Source organism: Cervus elaphus, chromosome 14 (assembly GCF_910594005.1).
Source record: "Cervus elaphus chromosome 14, mCerEla1.1, whole genome shotgun sequence".
NCBI classification, from domain to species: Eukaryota; Metazoa; Chordata; class Mammalia; order Artiodactyla; family Cervidae; genus Cervus; species Cervus elaphus.
In genome coordinates this window covers 76,969,838-76,987,954 of record NC_057828.1, presented here as the reverse complement: position 1 = coordinate 76,987,954, position 18,117 = coordinate 76,969,838, and the positions used below count along the sequence as shown (strand labels likewise).

At 39.4% G+C, this 18,117-nt stretch overlaps 2 protein-coding genes and 1 non-coding gene across 4 annotated transcripts in view; 2 read left to right on the top strand and 1 right to left on the bottom strand.

Moving 5' to 3' along the window:
• Nucleotides 1-9,200: 9,200 nt before the first annotated feature.
• Nucleotides 9,201-9,273, top strand: TRNAC-GCA. Its single transcript has one exon. It is a non-coding gene; the product is annotated as a tRNA-Cys (tRNA).
• A 2,363-nt stretch (nt 9,274-11,636) lies between these two features.
• Nucleotides 11,637-14,042, bottom strand: LOC122707481 (translation initiation factor IF-2-like). The gene is made up of 3 exons (XM_043922939.1): nt 13,566-14,042; nt 12,850-13,518; nt 11,637-12,416 (listed from the first exon to the last, which is right to left on the bottom strand). The coding sequence occupies exons 1-2, from the start codon at nt 14,040-14,042 to the stop codon at nt 12,862-12,864; spliced, it is 1,134 nt and encodes a 377-aa protein (XP_043778874.1). The 3' UTR covers nt 11,637-12,416; nt 12,850-12,861.
• The window catches only part of ZBTB41 (zinc finger and BTB domain containing 41), a 35,647-nt gene continuing 30,878 nt past the window's right edge, over nt 13,349-18,117 (top strand). Inside the window, exons 1-2 of one of the 2 annotated variants that reach the window (XM_043923437.1) lie at nt 13,349-13,487; nt 14,362-15,601. In XM_043923437.1, coding sequence (XP_043779372.1) covers nt 14,479-15,601 — 1,123 coding nt within the window. In that variant the 5' untranslated portion in view covers nt 13,349-13,487; nt 14,362-14,478. Of the gene's footprint in view, nt 13,488-13,599; nt 13,719-14,361; nt 15,602-18,117 lie in introns of those variants that run through there. The other variant, XM_043923438.1, reaches the window with a different exon arrangement.

Sequence of the window (18,117 nt, the reverse complement as noted above, 5' to 3'; positions counted from 1 at the left end):
AACTAGTATCATACAATATTTGTCTTTTTCTGACATTTTACCAAGTATAATATTCCCTAGGTCCATTCATGTTGCTGCAAATGGCATTATTTCATCCTTTTATGGCTGAATAATATTCCATTCTGTATGTCTACTACCTCTCCTGAATCCAGTCATCTGCTGATGAGCATTTGGGTTGCTTCCATGTTTTGGCTATTATAAACAGTGCTGTTATGAACACTGGGGTACATGAATCTTTTCCAATTATTGCTTTCATTTTTTTCTGGATATATACCCATCACTGGATAATACGGTAGTTCTATTTTCAGTTTATTAGGGTACCTCCATACTGTTTCACATAGTAGCTGTACCAATTTATATTCCCATCAACTGCTCCAGTATTCTTGCCTGGAGAATCCCATGGACAGGGAAGCCTGGTGGGCTACAGTCCATGGGGTCGAAAAGAATTGGATACAACTGAGCAACTATCACACAACAATTTACAAAGATTTCATTTCCTCCATATCCTATCCAACATTTGTTATTTGCAGACTTTTTGATGACAGCCATCTGATAGGTGTGAGATGATACCTCATTATGGTTTTGATTTTCATTTCTCTAATAATTAGTGAAGTTGATCATCTTTTCATGTGCCTGTGAACCACCTGTATGTCTTCTGTGGAAAAATGTCTATTCAAGTCTTCTGCCCATTTCTCAATTGGATCATTTGTTTTTTAGTCTGAGTTGTATGAGTTGTTTGTATATTGTGGAAATTAACCCCAGTCAGTTGAATCATTTGCAAATAATTTTCCTGTCCCATAGGTTTTCTTTTTGTTTTGTTGATGGTTTTCTTTCTTTGCTGTGCAAAAGCTGTTAAATCAATTATTACAGGTCCCACCTGTTTTTTGTTTTATTTCTTTTGCCTTAGAAGACTGATGAAGAAAATATTGCCGTGATTTATGTCAGAGTGCTTCCCCTGTGTTTTCTTCTAAGAGTTTCATGGTTTCATGTTTTACATTTAGGTCTTTAAACTATTTTGTGTTTATGTTTGTATATTGTGTGAGGAAATGTCCGAAGAGATCCATATATTTTACTTCCCTCCCTCACATATTGTGTTTTTGATGTCATTATTTTGCATCTTCATGCTTATCACTTTACTGCTCATTGTAGTTATAGTTGCTTTCACAATTTTGTTTTCTTTTTTTAAATCTACATACTGGCTTATTTAAGTGATCTTCAATCCTTCTATGTATTTGCCCTTCCTGTTGGGATTTTCCTTTTCCTATAGATTTTTGCTTCTTTTCCATTTAAAGGGAACCTAAAGCAATCTTGAAAAAGAACAAAACTGGAGGCATGATACTTCCCGATTTCAAGCTGTGTAATCAAAGCAATATAGTATTGGCATGAAAACAGATACACTGATCAATGGAATAGAATCAAGTCCCCAAAGTAATCCTGTGCATGTATAGTCAATTAACTGACAAATGAGCAAGATATACAATGGGGGAAAGACAGTCTTTTCAGTAAATGTGTTGGGAAAGCTGGACAGCCACATGCCAAAGAATGAGACTGGATCCCTTCTCTTATACTGTGCAAAACAATAAACTCAAAATAGATTAAAAACTTAAATGTAAGACCTGAGACCATAAAACATTTAGAAGAAAACAGATGGCAAACTCCTTGGAATTGCTATCAGCAATGATTTTTTGGATTTAACAAAAGCAAAAATTAACAACTGGAACTACATCAAATTAAAATCTTCTACATAGCAAAAGAAACCATGAGCAAACTGAATAGTCAACTTTCAGGATAGGAGAAAATATTTGCAAACCACTTACCTAATAAGGGGTTAATATCCAAAATATACAAGGAACTCATACAATTCAAGAACAAATAACCCAATGAAAAAATGGGCAAAGGACCTATACAGACAGTTTTTCAAAGACATACAATGGCTAACAAGTACATGAAAAGTTGCTCAAGATCACTAATCCTCAGGGAAATGCAAATCTAAACCACAATGAGATGTCACTTCTCATCCATTAGGATGTTTATTATCAAAAAGACAAGAGATAATAAATGTTGGTGAGGATGTGGAGGAAAGGAAATTTTTGTACACTGTTAGCAGAAATATAACCTGATACAGCCACTGTCAAAAACAGTTTGGAGGCCCCTCAAGAAATTAAAAATAGAACTACCATATGATACAACAATCCCACTTCTGAGAATGTATCCATAGAAAGTGAAACCATTATCTCAAAGTAATATATGCACTCCTGTGTTCACTGCAGTATTCAAAATAGCCAAATTATGGAAACAACCTCAGTTCTGTAAACAGATAAATGCATAAAGAAACTTTTATATTTCTTTATATGTATTATTCAGCCTTAAGCAAAAGAAGGAAATTCTGCCTTTTGCAACCTAAAGGCATCATGCTAAGTGAAATAAGCCAGACACACATACAAAGACAAATACGAATACTGTCAATACATATTACCACTTACATGTGGAATCAAAAAAAAAAAAAAAAAGGGTCAAACTCATAGAAACGGAGAGTACAAAAGCAGTTGCCAGGGCCTGGGAAGTAGGGAGAAATTGACAAAAGGGCACAAACTTTCAGTTTTCAGATGAATAAGGTCTGAGGCTCTAATATACAGTATGGTGACGATAACAACATAGTGCTGTATGATTGAAATTTACTCAAAGAGTAGAACTTAAATGTTTTCACTAAAAAAGTAATGTGAGGTGATGGATGTGTTGAAAACATGTGAGGTGATGGATGCGTTAATTAACTTGATGGTGTATTAACTTACAATGCATATGCATGTCAAATCACCACATTGTGCATTTTAAATATACTACAATTTTATTATCAATTATACCTCAATAAAGTTGAAAAAAAATTTTTCTTCTAGGTAGCAGAGAAGTCCCCGAGACTATATTAAGTTTTCATAGCCCTTGTGTTTTCATAAGGTGACAATGACAAAGCTTTCTTATTCCTTGCTAAGCATATGTGACACGCTTTGACTTTGGAGTCTAAAGACTAACAGCCTGTAAGCACTACGACATTATCTGACACATTTTCTTTATGGTACTTTTTAAAAAACTTATTTTTCCTCATCAAAAAATGTTGTTGTTGTTGTTCAGTCACTCAGGCATGTCCAACTCTTTGTGACCCCATGGATTCCGTCTCCCAGAGTTTGCTCTGTCTCCCAGAGTTTACTCCAACTCATATCCATTGAGTCAGTGATGCCAAATATACATGTTTATAACAGAAGAGTTGAAATATTTTTTTAAAAAATTGAAGAAAAGAAAATATATCACGCCACAACCTATAGAGAATTTCTATTAATGCTCTGACACATTTTTCCAAACTTCACTCAGTATAACTTTTTTACACGTGACCATCCCATGTGAACAAAAAGCACTCTTTTACACATAAAAATTATATAAGCATTTTCTATGCTGTTACAATTTAAAAAATGAGTATACCATTTTTATTTAATGTAATTTATATAAAATAAAAGTTAACCTTGTAAACCATACAATTCAGTGGTTTTTCAATTCCTGAGTTGGGAAGATCTGCTGGAGAAAGAATATGCTACCCACTCCAGTGTTGTTGGGCTTCCCTCGTGGCTCAGCTGGTGAAGAATCTGCCTGCAATGCAGGAGACCTGGGTTTGATCCTTGGGTTGGGAAGATCCCCTGGAGAAGGGAAAGGCTACCCACTCCAGTATTCTGGCATGGAGAATTCCATGGACTGTATAATCCATGGGGTTGCAAAGAGTCAGACACAACTGAGCAACTTTCACTTTCACTTAGAGTATTCGCAAAGTTGCACAAGTAAACTTACAATCTCATTTTAGAACAGTTTCATTACCCCAAAGGAAATCTGTGCCCATCAGCAGTCATTCTTCTACTCCCCTTTTCCTTAGCCCCTTACAACTACTAATCTACTTTGCTTTTGTGAATTTCACTATTCATTTCATATAAATGGAATTATACACTACGTGGTCATTTACATTTCACATTTTTCACTTAGCAGAATTTTTTCAAGACTCTTATGTTATAGCATGTATCAGTACTTTTTTTTCCATTTATTTTTATTAGTTGGAGGCTAATTACTTTACAATATTGTAGTGGTTTTTGCCATACATTGACATGGATTTACATGTATTCCCCATCCCGATCCCCCCTCCCACCTCCCTCTCCACCCAATCCCTAGATGTCCATCAGCAGATGAATGGATAAGGAAGCTGTGGTACATATACACCATGGAATATTATTCAGCCATTAAAAAGAATTCATTTGAATCAGTTCTAATGAGATGGATGAAACTGGAGCCCATTATACAGAGTGAAGTAAGCCAGAAAGATAAAGACCAATACAGTATACTAATGCATATATATGGAATTTAGAAAGATGGTAACGATAAACCTATATGCAAAACAGAAAAAGAGACACCGATGTATCAGTACTTTAATACCTTTTATGACAAAACAGTATTAAACTCTATGAATAAGCCAGACTTTATTATCTATTTATCAGCATGGACATCTGGGTTGCTTCCACCTTTTGGCAATTCTGAATAATACTGCCATAAACTTTTGTGTACAAGTTTTTGTGTGAAAATGAGTTTTTAGTTTTCTTAGGTATGGTTAGATAGCATTACTGACTCAATGGACATGAATTTGAGCAAACTCCAGGAGACAGTGAAGGAAGGACAGGGAAGTCTGGCATGTTGCTGTCCATGGGGTCAGACTTTGAGACTGAACAATAGGTATATATCTAGGAGTGGAATTGCTAGGTCATATGGTAACTCTTGTAATGTAACTCTTGTTTCTCTTTTTGAGAAACTAACAAAACATTTTTCAAAGTAGGTGCCCCATTTCATGTTCCCACCAGCAGTGTATCAGGGTTTCAACTTCTCCACAGCCTTGCCAATGTTTGTTATCTATCTTTTAATAATGACAATCCTAGTTGGTGTGATGTGGTAGGTATGTAACTCTGGTTTCAATTTACATTTCTATACAGACTGTGACACTGAACAACTTTTCATGTTTTTATTGGCCTTTATATATCTTCTTTGGAAAAATGTCTATTCAAATCCAATGTCCATTTTAAAAACTGGATTATTTTGTTTTTTTATTCATAAAGTCTTTAAATAGAATCTGGATACTAGATCATCAGATTTACCATGTGCAAATATTTTCTCCCATTCTTAGGTTGTCTTTTCACTTTCCTGATAGTGTCCTTTCTTTCTGGTACTTTTACAAGATAGAGAGCTTGTCACTTTCCAACCACGCTTTTCTTACTTTTTAAAAATCTCTATTTTTCCCTGCAGAAACTAAGAGGGAGCCAGCCTGCAAATCTGAGTGCCAGCCCAGCATCACATGCAGAATTTTGAAGGGAAGACTTGAAGTTAATACACAATAACTTAACAAATGGCACACAGGAAAGTAAGAGCTCCTTATCAACTGTAAACTGCTTTTTTTTTTTTTTTAACAACAACAACAAAAAAACTTTAGGGTTTAAAAAAAAATAAGTGGTATGGTCCAGGGGTTAAGAATCCATCTTCCAATGCAAGGGGCACGGGTTCAATCCCTGGTTGGGAAACTAAGATCCCACATGCCACCAGACAACTAGGCCCCAACTACTGAGCCCACGCACTCTAAAGCCTGTGTGCCACAACTAGGGGGAAGGCTCTGTGCCATGATGAAGAGCCCATGTGCCACGAGGAAAGATCCCACACACCACAGCTAAGACCCAACGCAGTCAAATATGTAAATAAGTAAATATTTTTAAAAATAAGTTTTCATTTTACTGATATCTGTTTTTGGTTGTTTCCAGTCTTATAATCTCTGGAAATTTTTTTTTTGGGGGGGGGGCAGGTGCTAATTTCTTGAAATTAATGCATAGATCAAGAATTTTCAGTTTTTCTTCTAGTGTGAGCATTTAAAGTTGCCCTCTACATATGATTTCAGCTATATCACATTTGTTTTGATATATATTTTTATTATTATCCAGTTCAAAATAAGTTGTAAATTATATTGTGATTATTTTCTTTTATCTCTATTATCTATTTCAGTTCAGTTCAGTCTCTCAGTCTTCTCTGATTCTTTGCAACCCATGGACTGCAGCACGCCAGGCCTCCCTGTCTATCACCAACTCCCGGAGCTTGCTCAAACTCATGTCCATAGAGTTGGTGATGCCATCCAACCATCTCATCCTCTGTCATTCCCTCCTCCTGCCTTCAATCATTCCCAGCATCAGGGTCTTTTCCAGTAAGTTGGCTCTTCACATCAGGTGGCCAAAGTAATGAAGCTTCAGCTTCAGCATCAGTCCTTCCAATGAATATTCAGGACTGATTTCCTTTAGGATTAACTGGTTTGATCTCCTGACAGTCCAAGGGATTCTCAAGAGTTTTCTCCAACACCACAGTTCAAAAGCATCAATTCTTCCAGTGTTCTTGCCTGGGAAACCCCATGGACAGAGGAGCCTGGAGTGCTAGTCTGTGGGGTCACAAAAAAAAAAAAAAAAAGAAAGAAAAAAAAGCATCAATTCTTCGGCGCTCAGTTTTCTTTAGGCTATTTACTATAGGCTTGTTGTTGATGTTGTTGTTGTTGTTGTGTAGGTGATAAGTCCTGTCGGATTCTTTTGTGACCCCAGGGGCTGCAGCCTGTCACATTCTTCTGTCCATGGGATTTCCCAGGCAAGAACACTGGAATGGGTTGCCATTTCCTTCTCCAGGGGATCTTCCCAACCCAGGGATGGAACCCGCATCTCCAGCTTTGATTGGCAGGTGGATTCTTTACCGCTAGCCATCCAAGTATTAATGAATTTCCAAACATTTTGGGTTTTCAAGTTATCTTTTTTGTACTAATATGATAATGTTATATATATAATTAGTATATAAAATATTATATACTAGTTATTATACACTAGTATATAAAATATTTTATAATAGTATATACTTGTCTTCTTATATATGTAAATAAAATAGTACATATGTACACACATATGGATAGGTAGGCATTTATCAGTATATAAAATATATACATAATTGAGTACAGGCATACATATTTGAATTTGCTATATCTTCTTCATGGATTGAAGACTGTATTATTATTACATGGCCTTCTATCTTAAATGAATCATTTACGCCTAAGTCTACTTTGCTGATATTAATATAGGTACAGCAATCTATCTTTGGTTAGTATTTGCATCGTGTATCATTTTCCAACTATATACTTTTAACTTTTCTTCAAATTTAAGCAGTCTGCAGTAATCAAGTTTTTGTAGTAATGAAGTCTATAATAGCGAGTTTTTATCTTTTTTCATTCAGTCTGTTAATCACTGTCTTTTTAATTGAATAATTTTTTCAATTTCCAGTTAAGTCATTAATTATTATATTTGACTTTAGATCTTCCATCTTACTACATTTTTCTATTTGTTTCAAATGCTGTTGCTCTTTCTCTTCTTCTTCTTTTTTCAGTGTTCAACTTCCTTACCTCTATTAGCCTACTTATTAAACATTTATTTAATTTTGCTTTTAGTAGTTACCAGAGGTTATAATAAACACCTTTGAGTTATTATAGTTATATATAAATTAGAACTTTTAACACATGCTGAGTCTGGAGCTAGTGAATCCTCTCAAGATTGGCTTATTTCAACTAGTTTTTATCTTTCTTCTCATTTGAAGGATTTTTTCTAGCTTAGCAGTTGTCTTCTACAAGCATCATGAAGATGTCTTTGGGCTTCAAAAACTTCTACTGGGAAGTCAGCTCTTGGTCTAGTTTTGCTCCTCTAATGCCAATACTCTTTTTTTTCTCTCCTGCATGCGTGCCCGCTAAGTTGATTCAATCACGTCTGACTCTGTGCGACCTTAGGTACTGTAGCCTGCCAGGCTTCTCTGTCTATGTGATTCTCCAGGCAAGAATACTGGAGTGGGTTGCCATGCCCTTGTCCAGGGGATCTTCCCAACCCACGGATCGAACCTTCATCTCTGTTGTCTCCTGCACTGGCAGGGGGTTCTAGCACCACTAGCGCCACCTGTGAAGTCCCTTTTTTCTCCTATGGATGCTTTAAAATTTTTTTCCTTACTTCCAATTTTCAGCAGTTTTACTATGACGTGCCCAATTTTACTTTTCTATGAACTTATCTTGCTTGGAATTCCTACTTTTTCTTGAATCTCTGGCTTGATATTTTTCATCAATGGGAAATTCTCAGCTATTCTTTTTAAAATGCTACGTCTTCCTCATTCTCATTTTCCTCTCCTGCTGCTGTGGTTCTATTAAGAATATGTTTGGTATTTTATGTGTTCTAAAGATTTCTTTTCCTCTTTTCTGTATTACCTATTCTTGGTTTCTTTGTGTTTTTTTTTTTTAATATTTATTTATTTATTTATTTGGCTGTTCCCAGCCTTAGCTGCAGCATGTGGGATCAAGTTCCCTGACCAGGGATTGAACCCTGGCCCCCTGCATTGGGAGCACAGAGTCTTAGCCTCTAGACCACCAGGGAAGTCCCTCTTTGTGTTTTATTCTGGATATTTCTTCTGATTTATCTTTTACTTCAATAGTTTCTCTTCAGTTCTTTCTAATCGTAGGTTAAACATACCCAGTGTTCTTAGATTTACCTATTATATTTTCCTGTTCTAGAATTTGTATTTGATTTCCATTTTTTGTTTAAAATTTCAATATTCTCTGTCAATTCCTTGAACGTGTCACTCATAGTTTATTTCTTGTTGCTGTATTGGTCTAATAAGTTCATTTTCTTCATCTTCGGTGGATCTGTTTTATCTGTTTTGTCTCTTACTTTTTTGGAAATAGCCTTTGTATGTATAGGTGTGTGTTTGAGGCTGGATATTATATATTAAAACTTAACAAGTTAGGAATTCTTTGGTGGTACAGATTATGACACCACACTTTCACTGCTGAGGGCCCAGGATGGATACCTAGTCAGGGAACGAAAATCCCACAAGTCATGTAGAGTGAAGATGATGTCATCATAATCAAGACAGGATTGGTTTTGCTTTTGGCAGGCAGGTAGGCTAAAAGAAGGAGCAGTTCCTCATTGTCTTTCTCAAATAAGGAAAAAAAAATGTTAAGAGCTTCAGTGCATGAAGACTGGTCTATTTCTGGTACATTCTTACTCATAGGTTGGGACTGTCAGAGTTCCAGGTGAAAACATGGGGTGTTTATTAGGGTCCTTTTTTTGTGAGCTTCCCTGGTGGCTCAGATGGTAAAGCATCTGCCTGCAATGCAGAAGACCTGGGTTCAATCCCCGGGTCAGGAAGATCCTCTGGAGAAGGAAATGGCAACCCACTGCAGTACTCTTGCCTGGAAAATGCCATGGATGGAGGAGCCTGGTGGGCTACAGTCCATGGGTTGGAAGAGAGTTGGACACGACTGAGCAATGTCACTTTTTTGTGGGAGGGGTCCTTTAATTTCAATGTTTATCTCCCTGCCTCATGGCTCTGTCAAGGATCTGCTCGTGTTGTCAGTCTCTCAGTTGCTTCTTTCCAGTCAGTAACTGCTTTCAGGGAGAAGCTCCCCACCAACGCCAGATCACCTCTTTGAGCCTCTTTTTCTTGCAGTCCAGGCCCTCACAATTCCTCATATACAACCTTGGTAGCTATGCCATGCATTCAAAACAGTAGCTTTTGTCTAAAAAAAAAAAACTGAACTAGCTGTTTATAGCAAGACAGTTGGTTCCAGCTACTTAATATACCATTGCTGATACTGGAATTCTTCCATGTAAAATATTTTTAAGTTTATATAGTTGATTTAACAATTTTCTTCCCTTAATTGCTTCTAAATTCTGACTCATGGTGAGAGAGACCTTCACATTTTACTGTTATTTTGTTATAGTCCTTTTATGGGTTAGATTTTTAAATTTACATTTTTTATTCATCTGGAATTTATCTTTATTAGCTGAGGTTATATACAACTTACTTTTATTTCTGATGCCTACCTGTTTATCTATTTTCATTTATTGGACAGCCTTATATTTTTGTCACAGACTTGAAACTTTACCTTTTTAAATAGTAAACTGACCTGTGAATTTTGATCTGTGGTCTTTCAACTTTTCCATTGTTTCCTTGCATGTCTGTGTGTCTGTGACATGTTTTAATGACTTTAATTAAGATTGTCATGCAATACTCTGTATAAATTTAAGGTATATAATTTGATCAGCTATATGTATACACTAGTGAAATTATCACTAAAATCAAATTTTTCTTGTGCGCTTTCTTAATCTATATATATTCTGGTGCCACCTGCTGTGACTAAGCAAAAACTGTCATTTTAATCTGTAGTTTGTGTAGTTTTTTTGATAAATCAAACCATAGAATATACTCATTTTGTCTTTTATTCACAGTTATTTTGAGATATCTGCTTTGTTGCCTTTGGCATTAGTTTGTCCCTTCTTACTGCTAAGTAATGAAAGCGTTAAGTCACTCAGTCATGTCTCACTCTTTGCAACCCTATGGACTATAGCCCGCCAGGATCCTCTGTCCATGGAGTTTTCCCAAGCAAGAATACTGGACTGGGTAGCCATTTCCTTCTCCAGGGGATCTTCCCAACCCAGGGATAGAACCTAGTCTCCTACATTGCAGGTGAATTCTTTACAATTTTTGTAGTTTGAGACTCATCCAGGTTGTTGGCCTTTGGCATTACTTTGTTCCTTCTTATTGCAGTAATAGTATTCTACATATTTGTTTATCCACTTGCCTCTTATTGGACATTTGGGTTGATCCCAATTTGGGGCTATCATAAGTAAAGCTGCTATGAAATTTTGTATATAAGACTTTGTGTGGATATAACACTTTGATTTCTCTTGAATAAAGATGGAATGGCTAGTCTATATGATGTGTGATTTTCCAAAATTGTTCAACTGTTTTCTAAAGTGCTTATACCATTTTACATTTCGGGAAGAAGTGAATAAAGGACTTCCCTCGTGATTCAGTGGTTATGAATCCACCTTGCGATGCAGGGGATGTGGGTTCAATCCCTGGTCTGGGAACTATTGAGCCTCAACTATTGAGCCCTCCCACAACTAGGGAGTCCACGCGTGGAAAATGAGAAAATCCTGCATGACGAAGCAAAGATCCCAAGAGCTGCAACTAAGACTGGTTGCAGTCAAATAAATATTTATTTTTTAAAGTTAATGAGATTTCCAGTTGATGTATCATCATCAGTTGGTGTATCTATCTTCCAGCTGAAACATCTTCATCAACACTTGATATTATCAGTCAAGTATAGTTATTCTTATGGATGTACCTCACTGTGGCTTTAATTAGAATCTCCTTTAAGATGCAATTTAAAGATAATACCTTTCACATATTTATCTCTTTTCAAGAAATGTCTGATCAAGTATTTTACTCATTTTAAATATTTTTTTTTCCTTCTCATTAGCTGTAATAGTTCTTTTTACTTGGTGGACATATGTTTTTCAAATATATTCCCCTCATCTGCCTTTTGATTTTCTTAAATATGTATTTAGCTACACTGGGTCTCAGTTGCAGCATGTGGGAATCTAGTTCCCTGACCAGAGTTCAAACTCCAGCCCCCTGCATTGGGGGCACACAGTCTTAGACAATGGACCAACAAAGAAGTCCCTTAATCCCCATCTTTACAATATGGACTCTTCTAATCTATGAATATGACATATTTCAATTATTTAGGTCTTCTTTAATGTCTCTGAATTGTGTTTTAGGGAGAGTGCTCAGGTATTTCATATTCCCAGGTATTTTATATTTCTGACGCTGTCAAATAACACCTTTTATGACTAAGTTTATTTAAAATGTTACATGCAGGGTACAGAATAGTTGTTCAATGGATATTCAGTGAGTAAATGAAGAAACACATTTTCATTTTCAGAAATAAATTTGTGAAACAGCCTTTTAAAGGATGTTGAATTAAGACCATGACAGATCAGCAAAAGGAAGCTATAGGAAAGAGGTTCTCAAGAGTGTAGATTTCCTTCTGTCTTCGCTTTCTGGCTCTGCGCTTTCCTTGTGGGCACCCACCCCACTGCTACTTCCTTTGACAAAGACTTCTGACACCTTAGGGACCTGGATGTTGGTGCCACATGGTTGAGGAAAATACGAAGGCATTATTTTTCAATTTCATTTTCCTATTGTTCATTGCTAGTGTACCAGTGACGGTTCTCCAGAAAAACAGAACTGACAGGATAGATAGATATTCTAAGGAATTGACTTGCATGGTTGATTCTTGGGGCTAGTAAGTCTGAAATCCATAGGACAGGCCTATGGATAGAAGTTTCCATAGGAAACTCAGGTAAGAGTTGATGTTCCAATCTTCAGTCCAGACACTTCACGGCATCAGGCTGAAAACCCAGGCAGAGTTTTCAGGTTGAAGTCCTGAGGAGAACAACTTCGCTGGAAAGCTCAGTCTTTGCTCTAAGACGATCCACTGACTGGATAAGGTCTAACAAAGATTCTCCTTGACCAAATTTTAATCAGGCTCCTCTAAACTCCCTTCTCAGTTAGGTTCTCACTTTTGAGCTTCTGTACTTGTCTCTGCATTCCTCAATTATCCAGCTAGGTCTGTTTAGGAGGAATACCCCACCCTCTATATATCTGATACCTGGTTCCTTAACCTCTTCCCCAACCCCATCCCACCAGGTGATGTCTAACCAATCCCACCTGCCTACAACCAGAATCCTGTTGGGTCAGTTTAGCCAAAATCCCCCCACACCCCGCGTTATCTCTTGGCAGTTCTCCATCCACTGACATGCCTGCACCCCCAGGCAGCTCCTGGTCTGCAAATTCCCACTCTTCCTGGTCTGGAATTGAACCCAGTCTCTACCCACCCCAGGACAAAATCCCACTGAACAAAGTTTGCCTTACCGTTAACAAGTGTCAGGAATAACTTTTCTGTACCAGGTCCATCCAAAGGGGAACCGGGAACGGGTTCTGGAAAACCACACGACTAGGACCCTCTACTAAACGTGTAGTCTTCGGGGGACCAAGCCCGGCATCACCTGGGACTGTGCTACAAACGCACAATCCTGGACACTGGCCCCAAAAGTTAGTCTGTGGACCTTCTTTTCTCCTTGTTTCGGCTTTGTTTCCTGTCCTACCAGCTGTATGCTTATACGTACACTTTTCTGTGGACGGTAAGAAGTCAAACACTAATTTTAGGAGCAACTGCGTTAGCTGCGTCCGGCTGGGTTCTTCAGACGCGGTGCGGCGTTGGCAGAGACGCTGTCGCCAGCCGCTGAGGGGTCGCCAGCCGCTGAGGGGCCGCCGCGAACTGCCCCAGGCCGGGAGGACGCCGTCCGCTCGCGCCGCGGTGCCCCCGCCCAGTCCTACGCAACTACGCCTCGTCTTCTCCTCCGCCGGTCCCCGCAAGGCTGTCCCCCAGGGCCAGACTGGCTCGGTCACAGCGGCCACAGAACCGCCGCGAAAACCTGGACTAACGGGCTCGCGGTGTAGTCGCTGGTGTAGCTCAGGAGCGGGGGCATCACGGAGTATGCGCGGGGACGGTGAGCGCGCACACATGCGCAGGGCCGCGCGCTGGGTGGGGGCGGTGTCGGGCGGCAGCGAGGCTGCGCGCGGCTGACGTGTTCGGTGGCCGCGGCGGCGGCGGCGGGGCGACGGCAGGGGAAGGGCGGGCGGGGCCGGGGGCTGAACCCGGAAGTGGCTCGGCGCCGGAGCGAGCGCGCCCGGAGTGGAGCTTGGCGGCCGGGAGCCAGCGGGGAGCCCTGCGTTCCCGGGTAAATGGACGCGCGGGGCATCCGCGCCGGGAGCGGGTGGGCGGGCGGCGGGGGGTCGCCCTCGGTCGCGCGGTCTCGGCCCGGCAGGGGTCCGGGGAGGCTCTGCTCTGGCGGTCGTTCCCCGGGTGACCCCGACCTCCTCTCCGTGCCGCTCCCGGGGCAGTCCCGCCGGGCGCCTCCGGCCTTTGGACGCTCGCCGACCGGGATGAGGTGCGCCTCACGGCCCGGGGGAAGCGTGTTAATGGTGGGCGGGGAGCGGGGGGTGGAGAACGTGGGTTCCGCGGCCGCGACGGCCTGAGTGTCAGCGCCCCGGCGCCCTTGCATCGCGAAGGTGGCCGCCTCAACCTGTTCCCCGGGGGACGCGGGGGAGCCTCCCTTTCTGCCCCGTTTCCCGCTACTCTGTTCGGGAATAGGGCCTGCAAGGTGTGCCCTTCCTCCTTCAAAATTATTCTTTTGTTGGCTGTCTTTTTCTAACCCGGCCCTCCTCGTTCTCCGCCCTAAAATCTCAGCCACGAATGAGTGGAAGCGGTGACTTTGTCATTATTTACTTCTCGTTTAGGAAGGATTTGTTGACAGTACCGCGAGTGATTTAGGATCGCTGGGCCGTGGAGTTGTTTTACGTGGTTCTTACTCTCCTTCACAGACCATGCAACCCTCGGGCACGCCCCTCCAGAAGCTGTGATCCCAGACAATCTTGTTTTCCTTCATAAATCTCTCAAGACACTTATGAAGTTTCTTGTTCTGAAACCGTTGTACTGCAATGAAGAAGAGGAGAAAGGTTACTTCACATCTTGACGAGAAGATCCATCTAGGCTACCATAAAGATTCCCCGGAAGGAAATGTTGTAGCGGAGTGTGACCAAGTAACCTACACTCATTCCACAGAAAGACCAGCTCCTGAAGCCCTGCGCTGTTATCAGGAACTTCCTCCCTCCCCGGATCAGAGAAAACTTCTGAGTTCTTTGCAGTACAATAAGAACTTGCTGAAGTATTTGAATGATGACAGGCAGAAGCAACCGTCTTTCTGTGACTTACTTATCATAGTAGAAGGAAAAGAATTTAGTGCCCATAAAGTTGTCGTTGCTGTTGGCAGTAGTTATTTCCATGCATGTTTGAGCAAAAATCCGAGCACGGATGTTGTCACCCTGGATCACGTAACGCACTCCGTTTTTCAGCATTTGCTTGAATTTCTTTACACATCAGAATTTTTTGTGTACAAATATGAAATCCCTCTTGTTTTAGAGGCTGCAAAATTTCTGGATATTATAGATGCAGTTAAGCTGCTAAATAACGAAAATGTTGCCACTTTTCAGTCTGAGCTAACTGAAAAGTCATCACCAGAAGAAACACTAAGTGAATTAACTGGAAGACTATCAAGTAATCATCAGTGTAAATTCTGTAGTAGACATTTTTGTTATAAGAAGTCTTTAGAGAATCATTTGTCGAAAACCCATAGGTCCCTTTTATTAGGGAAAAAACATGGGTTAAAAATGCTGGAGAGAAGTTTTTCCACAAGAAGATCAAAACGAAATCGAAAGTGCCCTCTTAAGTTTGACGACACCAGTGATGATGAGCAAGAAAGTGGTGATGGGTCAGACAATTTGAATCAAGACAGTTTTGATAAGGAAAAGTTAGATAGAAATGATTCTGAGGATCCCGGAAGTGAATATAATGCTGAAGAAGATGAGCTAGAGGAGGAAATGTCAGATGAATATTCTGACATTGAAGAACAGAGTGAAAAAGATCAGAATGATGCAGAAGAGGAGCCAGAGGCCGGTGATTCTGTCGGAAGCATTCATGAGGGGTTAACCCCTGTAATCATTCAGAACAGTAACAAAAAAATACTGCAGTGCCCCAAATGTGATAAGACATTTGACCGCATAGGTAAGAAAAAAAAGCTTGTTTCTTGTCTCTAATAAGAAAAAAAAGCATGTTTCTTGTCTCTAATAATTTACTTTTTATGGATATTTTAAAGGTGATAATTAAAAACTAAGCTTTGAAAATAACTTTTGAAAAGTATGGAGGGTATTTGATTTTTGATCTGCATTTTATCCTATTATGATAAATTTGTTGTGACTCAGGAATTAAGTATTTACATTAGCTTTTATTTTCTCTTCCTCATGCCCTGGCAGTAGCTCATTAGTTCCTGTGTTTAGTATGAAAAATTCCAGAGTGTCATTAATTATGAATGTAGCATTTTGATTTATATGCTAATTTAATTTCATTTAAGTGCTATTTTTGAGTCATCATAGAAAATTGAAATAGGTCATATTGTATGTAATTTAATAATTCCTATACTGTTTCCCCTTGAGCGTGGTAATATGTGAGTTATAAATATAGTCACTTTTCCAGTATCCAGTACTGTTTAGAACTGGGATGTTTCAGATTAAGAATAGTTAAGGATAAAACTAAATTACTAAATGTAAGAAATGCCTTCATTCTGTAGGCAGAGACTTTAGGAAGTATCCTAATAGTATTCTTGGGTTATTATAATAATAAATCAATTTTTTCTTTATTAGAAAAGCATATGTATGAAAAGCATATGAAAAGTGATATGAAAGTGAAAAGCATATGAAAGTAAAAGTGTTAGTTGCTCAGTTGTGTCTAACTGTTTGCGACGGCATGGACTATAGCCCACTAGGCTCCTCTGTCCATGGAATTCTCCAAGGAGGAATACTGGAGTGGGTTCCCATTCCCTTCTCTGGGGATCTTCCTAACCCAGGGATCGAACCTGGGTCTCCTGCATTGCAGGCAATCACTGAATATTTAATTTCAAGAGAGCTTACTTGCTAGTAAAATAATTTTTGGAGGTGTCTTATATGGACTTTATAATGTGAAGTTTAAAATTGCAACAGTTCACCTATTTACATATAAATGGGAGTTATGAAATTGGGGAATATATTTTACCACATAGAATGAAAAAGAAACAGGTAAGTATTATTTGACATTATAAAATTACTTATACATTTAATATATCCCCATGTGTCCCTAGTGGGTCAGATGGTAAAGAGCCTGCCTGCAGTGCTGGAGACCCAGGTTCAATACTTGGGTCAGGAAGATCCGCTGGAGAAGGAAAAGCAACCCACTCCAGCATTCTTGCCTGGAAAACCCCATGGACAGAGGAGTCTGGCAGGCTTCAGTCCATGGGGTTGCAGAGTCAGACATGACTGAGCAACTTCACTTCACTCATTTATGTTATTGACTTAGGAGGAAATTGGTTAAATAAGGTATTGGTAATCATTTGCTCTCAAAACTCAACAGTGTAAACTATGACATAGCAGTAGGTACCTTTTTTTTTTCTTTTTTATGCCTTTGAATATTTTTCTCTAGATTAGAATGCTCTTGACAATCCAACTGAATAATTACTCATTGCTATTTTTACTGTGTTTAAATTTCTGTACAAATGAATAGAGTAACTTTTTGAGCAACTAGTCAGTTGGAAGAGTGTGTGGATACAAGTAGCTTGTTAAACTAAGGCTGGTAAATGTTCTTGTAGAGCTGTGAACATGTACTGTGAGCATTACAGGGAACAGAAGAACATTCTTGAATTGAGGTAGCTGACAGTATTTCATCTTTCCAGTTGATTCTGCTTTTTTAGACTTTGTATTCTTATCACATGCTTCCTGTATCATACCTTGTTCTCAGTCGTGCCCAGTTGCTCAGTCGTGTCCGGCTCCTTGCCACTCCATGAACTATAGCCCGCCAGGCTCCTCTGTTCATGGGATTGTTCCTGGCAAGGATACTGGAATAGGTTGCCATTTCCTTAATTTGGCCTAATTTGATTTGAGATGTGTGAGAGCAGGGTCAGTCTGCCAGTGGCATTGTGGGCCCAGCAGATAGATATCAGGCTCTTGTATCCAACACTGGGCCTGTGGGATGCATTGTGAGCAAGGGGTTCTGTGTTCAGGTAACACAAGGAAGACGATATTCAATCTCTGTTAACACTCTCAAATTCTCTAGCAGAGAAACCTGTTAATTTTACTTAACCTGTCATTTTCTTAGATAACTTTATCACGGGACATTTGGAAACCCCCCAGAAATAGTGTTCTGTGCACACTATTTGGGAAAATACTGCCTAAGTTAGGGTCTTGATGTACTAAGAAGGCATTTTTTGGCTTTTTGAATAAAGGTTAGTTCAGATAATCAGATAAATGTGGGAATCAATAGATGACATTGTCAGCTTATTTCCAGCCTCCTTTTTGAATGTGTTTTATATTATCCCCCTCTTATTTAACCCCTCTTTTGCTTGGCCTCATTGGGGCTGCTGACTTCTCCCCTGTGCAGAGAAAGAGAGAAGAGATTGAGATTATGATTTTATCACACTGGTTACGAAGCATTGATGTAAGCTGTGATGATGTCAGACTGCCTGCATTTTTGATTCCAGGTCTTATGTGAGTTAC

Coding starts and splice junctions, on each gene's coding strand:
- LOC122707481 (XM_043922939.1), bottom strand. CDS start 14,042: ATGCAAGGGCGCCGGGGCGCTGACACTCAGGCCGTCGCGGCCGCGGAA. Junction 13,519..13,565: donor CCGCCGCGGCCACCGAACAC/GTCAGCCGCGCG, acceptor GCCCCCACCCAG/CGCGCGGCCCTGCGCATGTG.